Below are 9,847 nucleotides of genomic sequence, written 5' to 3'. Positions count from 1 at the left end.
GAGGTGCTGCTGTGCGCAGACTTCCAAGACTTTCGGGGCAACCAACCCGCAAGGAGCGGGGGTGCCCGGGGGGCTCCGTTGCTTCAGTCGGTTTAGCATCTGGCGCAGTTTCGGCTCAGGTCTCGGGGTGGTGAGACTGAGCCCTGCATCCAGATTCACGCTTGGTGCGGACTTCTGCTTGGGATTCTCTCTCACCCTCTGCACACTACCCCCACAACAGATAAAATCTTAAAGAAAATCTTAAAGAAAAAGCAAGGAGCAGCAAGCTGCGTACAAGACACTGTGTGCCATGCGAAAATAAAAGGGAGTGGGCTTAATAGAATACATATTTAAATTTGATCGCGCTCCTGTGGAACTTCTTTGGAAAAATATACATGAACCTAGTAACAGTGTTTGTCCGTGGTGAAGGGAACCAGGTCTCGGAGAGACAGGAACGAGAGGGAGCTGTTTCTTTGTAGAAACTTTTTTCTTTTTTTTTTTTAAGATTTTATTTATTTATTTGGCAGAGAGATCCCTGTTGAGCAGAGAGTCTGATGCAGGGCTCCATCCTGAGATCAAGCCTGAGACCCTGGGATCATGACTTGAGCTGAAAGCAGAGGCTTTAACCCACTGAGCCACCTAGGTGCCCCCTTTTTTTTTTTTAAGATTTTGTTTATTTGAGAGAGAGCAAGCAGGGGGAGGGGCAGAAGGAGAGGGAGAGCAAGCTTCCTGCTGTGCAGGGAGCCCAACGCAGGGCTTGATCCCAGGACCCGAAGGTCGTGACCTGGGCCAAAGGCAGATGCTTAACATACTGAACCACCAAGGTGCTTCCCTTTGTAGAAACCTTTACCTAAAAAAAATATTAAGAATTTGCTTTTTGAAGGAGTTACATTCACGAGGTATCCTAAGCTCTCCTTCTTTGAGGCAATTAGTATTCCTGGTTCCAGTGCGCTCTTCCAGAAGCATTAAAATCACATGCAAGCAAGTAACACATATCCTATTTTATTTTATGTTTTATTTATTTGTCAGAGAGAGAGGGAGTGAGAGAGCATGCACAAGCAGGGGGAGCAAGAGAGGGAGAAGCAGGCTCCTGGCTGAGCAAGGAGCCTGATGCGGGGTTTGATTGCAGGACCCTAGAATCATGACCTGAGCGGAAGGCAGATAATTAACGGACTGAGTCATCCAAGCTTCCCAACGCATATCCTATTTTTTTAATTTTTTTAAAGACATATTTATTTATTTGACAGAGAGAGAGAACACAAGTAGGCAAAGTGGCAGGCAGAGGGAGAGGGAGAAGCAGGCTTTCCACCTAGCAGGGAGCCCGATATGGGGCTTGATCCCAGGACCTTGGGATCATGACCTGAGCAGAAGGCAGCCACTAAGTCAACTGAGGCACCTAGGGGCCCAACATATATCCTATTTTATTATTTTAAAAGATTTTATTTATTTGACAGAGAGAGAGAAATCACAAGTAGGCAGAGAAGCAGGCAGAGCGGGAGGGAGAAGCACAAGAGAAGGGGAAGCAGGCTCCTAAGCAGAGAGCCTGATTCGGGGCTCAATCCCAGGACCCCGGGATCATGACCTAAGCTGAAGGCTTAACCCACTGAGCCACCCAGGCGCCCCTGGTATCCTATTTTAAACAAAAATTTTGGGATGCCTCCCCCAACTTGTGCCGTCTCTCTCTCTCTCTCTCTGACAAATAAAATCTCTTTTAAGATTTTCTTTATTATTTATTTAACAGAGAGAGACAGTGAGAGAGGAAACACAAGCAAGAGAGGAGGGAGAGGGAGAAGCAGAAATCCCAACTAAGCAAGGAACCCAATGTGGAACCCTGAGACCATGACCTGAGCCCAAGGCAGACGCTTAACAACGGAGCAACCCAGGTGCCCCAGATAAATAAAATATTTAAAAATATAAACAAAAATAAAAAAAATTAACATGGGGCACCTGGGTGGTTCAGTCAGTTAAGCATCCAACTTTTGGTTTGGTCTCAGGACATGGTCTCACGAATTGTGGGGCTGTGCGCCCCCATGGGGCTCCACGCTCAGTGGGGAGTCTGCTTGAAGATTCTTTCTCCCTCTGGCCCTCCCCCACTCACACTTTCTCTCAAATAAAATAAATGTATTTTTAAAATTAACAGAAATGGTAGCATGTCGTATGCACTGTTTGCATGCTGCTTTTTGTTCACTTACTCTAGTTTGGAGACCAGCCCGTACTCACACATAATGAGTTTCTTCAGATTTTAAAAATTCTGCAATACAGGGGTGCCTGGCTGGCTGGCTTGGTGGAGCGTGCAAGTCTTGATCTCAGGATTGAGTTCAAACCTTGTGCTGGGTGTAGAGGTCACTTAAAAATAAAAATCGTTAAAAAGGGGTGCCTGGGTGACTCAGTTGGTTAAGCATCTGCCTTCGGCTCAAGTCCTGATCCTCGAGTCCTGGCTCTGTGCTCAGCAGGAAGTCTGCTTCTCCCCCTCCCTCTGCTCCTTTCCCCTGTCTGTGCTCCCTCGCTCTCTCAAATAAACAAATAAATAATCTTTTAAAAAATTAACACATAGTACTACTTGTTTTGGGGTACAAGTCTATGATTCAACAGTCTTAAACAACATAGCACATATCCTCCCCAGTGTCCATCACCCAGCCACCCCATCCCTCCCACCCACCTCCACTCCAGCAACCCTCAGTTTGTTTCCAGAGATTGAGTCTCTTATGGTTTGTCTCCCTCTCTGGTTTTGTCTTATTTCATTTTTCCCTCCCTTCCCCTATGATCCTCTGTCTTGTTTCTCAAATTCCTCTTATCAGAGAGATTATATGATAATTGTCTTTCTCCGATTGACTTCTTTCACTTAGCATGATATCCTCCAGTTCCATCTACATCGTTGCAAATGGCAAGATTTGGGGGGTTTTTGATGGCTGCATAGTATTCCATTGTATATATATATACACCACATCTTCCTTATCCAATAAATAAATATATGTATATATATGGAAAAATACAGTATATATACAGAAAATAATTATAAAGCAAGCTCCACCCAATAGACAGGCCTACCAAGTCCTCAGAAGCCCTCCTGGGTTCCTCGTGGGCTTAAGGTCACCAGAATCCCCAGCTTTACAGAAACAATCTTTTTTTTTTTTTAAGATTTTTTATTTATTTATTTGTCAGAGAGAGAGCGAGCGAGAGCAAGCACAGGCAGACAGAGTGGAAGGCAGAGTCAGAGGGAGAAGCAGGCTCCCCGCGGAGCAAGGAGCCCGATGTGGGACTCGATCCCAGGACGCTGGGATCATGACCTGAGCCGAAGGCAGCTCCTTAACCAACTGAGCCACCCAGGAGTCCCTACAGAAACAATCTTGCTTGTACAGTTCTATCACCTATTTACCTGTTCAGCTGTATCACTTATTTTACTTATTTTTGCCTGCTTTGGAATCGTGCTCGAAGGCATCCGAATTGGGGGAATCTTGCATGACTTGCTGGTTTGAGTGATTGTGACATCTGTCATTTCTTCCTGCTGCTAGAAGCAACAGTAGTTCCATTTTCTTGTTCTGGGCATCGTTTCCTGAATGTATGACCACGTGTACACTGCCTGTGATTAGGACAAATGGTGAAAGCCTGCACCGTATGTACAACGATGCCGGGGAAGGGCTCCGGCTTACACTGTTTTCTCAACTGCTTGTGAGGAGTGTCTTCTCGTGCTTGGCAGTCCCGTGGATTTCTTTTTCTTTTTCTTTTTCTTTATTTATTTGACAGAGATCACAAGCAGGCAGAGAGGCAGGCAGAGAGAGAGGAAGGGAAGCAGGCTCTCTGCTGAGCAGAGAGCCCGATGCGGAGCTCGATCCCAGGACCCTGAGATCATGACCCGAGCTGAAGGCAGCGGCTTACCCCACTGAGCCACCCAGGCGCCCCCCGTGGATTTCCTCTTCTGCGAAGTGTTGAAAGGGCTTTTGCCAACTCTTGTGTTTTCTTATTGATTTGTAAGGACTCTTTATATACTGTGATTAGTCTGTTTTGGTTCTGTGTCTTGCAAGTATCTTCTGTCCCCCTGACTTCTCTTCCCTTCTCTAGAGAAACAAGCAGACTTTAAAGTATCTAATAAGCGTCATGGATATAGTTTACACAAAAACACACCTTTTTCGAGTTGGAGCTTTGACAAATTCATGCAGCCATTTGACCAAGAGTATGCTTCTCACCCCAGAATGCTCCCCAGGTCTTCCCCGATCCCTGGCGGCCAAGGCCCTGCTTTCAGCCCCTGGTGCCTGGTGTGAGGCTTCATCTATGGGGCATCGGGTATCTGGCAGACGGTGTAGATGGCTTCACTGCTGAGTGGTGTTCCCTGCTAGGAACTGTTTTTTTTTTTAAAGATTTTATTTGACAGAGATTACAAGTAGGCAGAGAGAGAGAGGAGGAAGCAGACTCCCTGCCGATCCCAGGACCCTGAGATCATGACCTGAGCCAAAGGCAGCGGCTTAACCCACTGAGCCACCCAGGCGCCCCTAGGAACTGTTTTACTCCTCACCTCTCGAGCATTTGGGTGGTTTCCACTTTTTGTCTATTACTAAGGAAATAACCACGATAGCTCACATACGAGTCTTCACACAGACAGGTTTTCCCTGAGCCAATTTAAAGCCTCTGTTCCTTCATTGATTTCTGCCAAGACCCGCTCTGCTCTGCGGCCTGGGCAGGCCTTGTTGGCTGCTCCTGGCTTCATAAGTGCTGCTCTGGCTTTGCAGCCTTCACCTCTGGCCCTGACAGATGTCTGCGACCAACAGGAGCCACCAGCCTGCAGTCAGTCAAGCGGGATGGGACAGCAATGGCAGCCTGCTGTGTCCACGAAGCTAACTTGCTGCCTATCTCCTGACCCTCCCCTGGAGAGTGTGTGTGTGTGTGGGGAGGAACAGAACCTGTCCCCGTGGCAGATTGGTTTCTGTGATTAGGTCACTTGGGTTTAAACAGGAGCACCCGGGCGGCCTCACCCAATGCACTGAACCTCCGAAGGACTCGGCCCTTTAGTGGACACCTGAGGCTGAGAGGGGCGGGGAAAGGGGCCCAAGGGGAATAACCCAGGAAGCTGAAGAGTGGAGGACAGCCTCCAACAGCCAGAGGGCCTGAGACCTGTCAGCTTGAAGAGCTAGGGATGCGGACTGGAAGGGGACGTCACTTATGAAGCCAGGAGCAGCCAACAAGGCCTGCCCAGGCCGCAGAGCAGCGGAGGGGGATGCAGGATACACAAGTACACGTGGAACGTGCTCTGTCACCCTGAGCTGGGCCCACACCGGTCACCTGGCTGTCCCAGGCAGGAACCCTGCCAAGCCACACACCTACTTCAGAAAAGAATAAGGGCAAGCGTGATGGGAGTACGGGCCCAGCTTCCAGGCTCTCAGCAGGGACATGGGGCTCCCTCCTCCCTTGGCACGCCCCACGGCAGCCCTGCACACACACTTTGAGGCCCGGGGGACCAGAGGCAGCGGTCCTGGGGTGTCTGTGAGGCAGAGCAGCTGCTTTTCCAACTTTATTTAGAAAAACAAATCCAGGTCCCATTGCCCCACACCCTCCCCCACCCCAGCCATAATTTAAATAACTTAGAGACAGCGTTGGGGGTTGGGGTCTGGGGAGGGGGTAGAGCTGGGAGAAAAACCCACTACAGTCGCCGCAGGGCCCGTTTCTTGTCCGTCTTCTTCTTGGCCGCCAGCTTCCTATCCCGCTCACCAGCATGCTTCTTGGCCATGGGACCATCGGCCCCTCCAGGGCCCCCGGGGGCCATGGGGTCAGTGGAGGGGGCGGCACCCCCACTGGCCAGGGCCCTGCCAGCCTCGGTGCTCCCGCTGCTGGGCCCGCCAGCGCCCCCGTGGATCTCCGTGAGCAGGCGGGCGCGGGCGGCGTACTCCTCGTAGTTCTCCAAGAGCAGGCGGCCTGCCTCCTCGTTGAGGGCGGACTCAGGGTTTGGGTGGATCAGCAGGCACTTGATGGTCTGTGGGGAGAGGGCCAAGGTCAGGGCTAGGCCACCCACGGGCCTCCAAGCCTCCAGAGTTCGGCCGCTGCCTGTTCCCTGCTCTCAACACCACCCCCCAAGCAGACTCTGGCCCTGCTCACACTGGTGTCCTCACCTTTGCTCAGTGTCTCCTGCACAGGCCCACGGGGGGACAGGTACTTGAGGAGCACCCAGAGGGAGGTCCAGGGTGAGAACCAGCCCAATACGCCTTCTTGAGCCCCTTTAACGAGGGGCGAGCTGAAGCCGAAAGTGCACAGACTCTGTGCAGGTGCAGTGGGCAGCCCTGCAGGCCTGAGTTGGGTCTGGCTGGACCAGTGGCGGCCCCCACACTGTGGTGTCTATCCTACCTCCACGTTCAGGCACAGTGACAGGGAGCCTGCAATGCCCAACACATGCCTGGCCTCCATCAGGCGACAAGACCCTTCTGGCCTGCAAATGAGGCCCGTAAGAGCTGCTCCCTGGCTGCTGAGACACACAGCGCACCTGGTCTGGCACCCGTCACTGACGCTCATCAGGGACCCCTGACCCTGCCGCTCCCGCAGTGGGCCCACACTGCAGCTCCTCGGGATCACTGGGGACACAGTCACTCTGTGAGCTCATTTCCAGGGTCCCTGGTAGCTGTGGCTGACACTCCCGGGAGAGGAGGAGGATGTTTACTTTGGAACTCCATCTTCCCCGTGTGCCCTAAAGGAAACTCCATGTTTCCTCATCCCCCGACCATCTGCCCCAGGGCTTGTCAGCAATTCCATTAAAAAATTCCTTTTTTTTTTAAAAAGTAAGTTCTATGCCCAACACAGGGTTTGAACTCAGGCCAAGATCAAGAGTCCCTGCTCTTTTGGTGGAGCCGGCAGGGGACCTAACTGCTTTAGCGCCTGTGTCCTGCTGGCTTAGGGTGCTGTGGGGGCCATCAGGCAGACCCCTGCTCTGCCCCACTAGAAATGACAAAGACAAGACAAAACGCCCCCGCGGGGCACATCGCTGCTGGCGGACAACAGGCAGCTCACTGAAATACTCAAGAACCACAGTGGTGACAACTAACGGACTGCACACCTGAGAATGCTGGATTTGACGATACCGCAAACTCTGCTCAGGAGGGAAACCAGCTCCGTAACTGCATACTGACTTGTCCCATCAGGAAAGCGTCTAAGACACAGGCCCACAGATGGCCCTACAGCAGACACGCCCCATGTACTACGCTGCCTGGACAGCTGCACTTAGGTGTCCTGGCTCAAACACTGCTGACGCTTCCAGAATTTTCCAGCTGGACCTGGAGTTTTACACGGAAGATCCCAACTCCTTCAGGGTTGATTTTCAAACAGACACCATGCACCATGGCTCAGACATCAGTGGGACGTCCGGAGGGAGGCCCCTGGGACACCCCAGAACTCACCAGCAGCACGTGCCGGATGCCCAGCTCAGCCGTCCAGTCCCTCTTGAGCACGTTGACACAGATCTCACCGTTGGCGCCCACGTTGGGGTGGAAAATCTTGGTCAGGAAGTAGCCCTTGGGTGGGGAGGCAGGAAAGTCCTTCCCCAGCAGGAGTTTCATACGGAACAGGCCTCCGGCATAAGGGGTCCCCTCTGGAGTGAGGGAGAAGGGGCTTGATCAGGAAGCTCGGACTCTCTAGCACCACCTAGTCTCCAGGGCTGGCTCGGAGGCCAGTGTCCCACCGCCTCCCCCACCACTCCGGGGCATCCCTGACAGGGGGGGGTGGGGAGGGGCAGGTTCCCAGCAGACCCAACAGCAACCCCGAATGCCTGTCTCTCAAGTGTCTCAGTCACACACCCTTCCCAAGAAGGGCAGACACCTCCCGTGAGCACTTGTCTTTCTGGAAAACCATCTACTTGGTAGGAAAGCCCGCAGAGATGAAGGGACTGTTCTGTCACCTCCAGTCTTTCCATCTGCCCAATCAGTGAATGGTTCTCATCCCCCAACTTGCTCATGTCACAGAAAAAGTGGGAGTGGTTCTGGACCCTGTTGTTCCTCATGCCTAGGTCACCAGATCCCTCTGTGGTAGCTTGGGCAGCTAACCTCCTGGTCCCCTCCTGAATTTGACCCCACCTTCTAGTCCGGCCAAGCCACTTCACCTCTCACCCAACTCCAGTGGTCCGTGGTCTCCTGGCCACCCTTTCCCCATGAGCTCAACACTGCAGCCTTCACATCTGCTTGAAACCCACCAATGGCTTCCTTTCCAAACTCCTTCCAGGATCCTACAAGCCCTAAAAGCTTCCTCGGTCTCTTCTTCCTGCTTCTACCAAGTATCCAGGTCGCCTGCCTCAGGACTCGGCCTATCGGGGAGCACGGACACCCTCACCACTGTCCCACTCCCGACCAGCTGGGACCTTCTCAGCTTACTTTGTAGAAACAGCTCACTACATCACTACACATATGATCACTTGTTATTACTGTTCCCTCCTGAGACACTGGGTCTGGCTGGTTCCCTGTCCTGGGAACCCCAGGCACAGCAGCAAGGAGTTGGGTCTATGGTCATCGGGCCCACCCTTCAGAGAACCCCATCTGATGAACCTGGTAAGGCACCCCTTAAATGCTCTCTCAGGGATCAGGGTTTTCTCACTACCTGCTGGAAAAATATCCCCAATGATTTGTTACTTATGGAGTCCTGCCTACAAACCGTGAGCCCCAAGAGGTGTCTCTGTGCAGTCCCCAGCACCTGGCAGAGCCCAACTCTTAACAGGGGCTTCCTGTTCTTGTACCAGTTCTGCTTTTTGGTGTTCGTTTGCATTTCTGATTCCACGTATAGATGAAACCATAAGCTGTTTGTCTTGTACTGAAGGAGAGAATGCTACAAGCACACTCCTCCTCCTCTCAATCCCACACTCACCAGGGCCCTCGATGGTGACCTGCAGGTCAGTGAGGTCTTCCTCATTGGGAAAGACCTTGATGCCATCAGGCGGGTCAGCAGTCAGCGTTGTCACCTCCTTATACACCAGGCGAATGATGTGGGGGGGCAGGTTCTCCACATTGGAGTTCTGGACACAGAGAAGAGGGTGAGTAGCTGGCGGAGTCGGGGCCTCCTGCAGTATCTAAGGATGCAGTGGCCACCCTGGTGTTGACCTGCCGTCCCAGATCCCCCACCCGGTAGGCTTCAGATGGCCATCCCAAGCTGACCTCCCACTAGACATGGGGGCGGTTTTCGAGGGGCTTGTGGATGGGTCCACCTTCGCCAGAAGCATCCAAAGCTCGCTCATAGTCCAGCATGGTACCCCATAGTTCCGGGTACGCCCGAGGCCTACCCTGGTCCCCCCATCCCTACCTAACCTTGGTGAAACCCTCTTTGAAACCCCAGCTCGGAGCTGGAGACGGAGGCGTTGCGTCCTTGGTCCCAGATCACCCACGGGCGAGCCACAAAGCCCCTGAGCCCTCCCCGGGACTCAGTCGGGCCTTCCCCTCCGGAGAACCTGTGGGCCGCCCAGGCTCCGCTCCTGCCCCGCCTCCAGGAAGGCCCGTCAGCCCATTCCAGGCCCGGGACCCCAGGCGGGCCCCCCCACTCCGCCCGGCCGTCCGCGAGAGGCTCCTGAGACCCCGCCTCCTCCTCTAGTGGGGCCCCTCGGCCGCCCCTCCCAAGCCTGGCCTCCGCGCTCACCATGACTGTGGCCGGCCGGGGGCGGGTCCCCCCGGCCCCCTTCCTGCGCTCTCCCGGCCACCGGCTGGGGCGGGGGGCCCAACTGCTGCCGCTGCGGCCCTGGAGAGGCCCCGGCGGCCCCGCTCCACTCCCCGCTGCCTCCGACTGCCGCCGCGCAGCGCGCCTAGAACTCCTCCCGCCCCGAGTGCCCGGCCGCACTGAGCAGGTCGCGCGCGCACTGCCGCCCTTTTATAGCCACCCATAGGCCACACCCCCCCGCGGCTCCGGAGCGCCGCGCCTT

At 53.8% G+C, this 9,847-nt stretch overlaps 1 protein-coding gene across 1 annotated transcript; it reads right to left on the bottom strand.

Moving 5' to 3' along the window:
- Positions 1-5,449: 5,449 nt before the first annotated feature.
- UBE2S (ubiquitin conjugating enzyme E2 S) lies at positions 5,450-9,790 on the bottom strand. The gene is made up of 4 exons (XM_059153764.1): positions 9,568-9,790; positions 8,806-8,953; positions 7,353-7,543; positions 5,450-5,941 (listed from the first exon to the last, which is right to left on the bottom strand). Exons 1-4 carry the CDS (start codon positions 9,568-9,570, stop codon positions 5,612-5,614), a joined length of 672 nt encoding a protein of 223 aa, XP_059009747.1. The 5' UTR covers positions 9,571-9,790; the 3' UTR covers positions 5,450-5,611.
- Between the last annotated feature and the right edge of the window lie 57 nt (positions 9,791-9,847).

Source organism: Mustela lutreola, chromosome 16 (genome assembly GCF_030435805.1).
Source record: "Mustela lutreola isolate mMusLut2 chromosome 16, mMusLut2.pri, whole genome shotgun sequence".
Lineage (NCBI taxonomy): Eukaryota > Metazoa > Chordata > Mammalia > Carnivora > Mustelidae > Mustela > Mustela lutreola.
The sequence above is the reverse complement of the archived record's forward strand: the minus strand, read 5'-3'. Positions and strand labels throughout refer to the sequence as shown.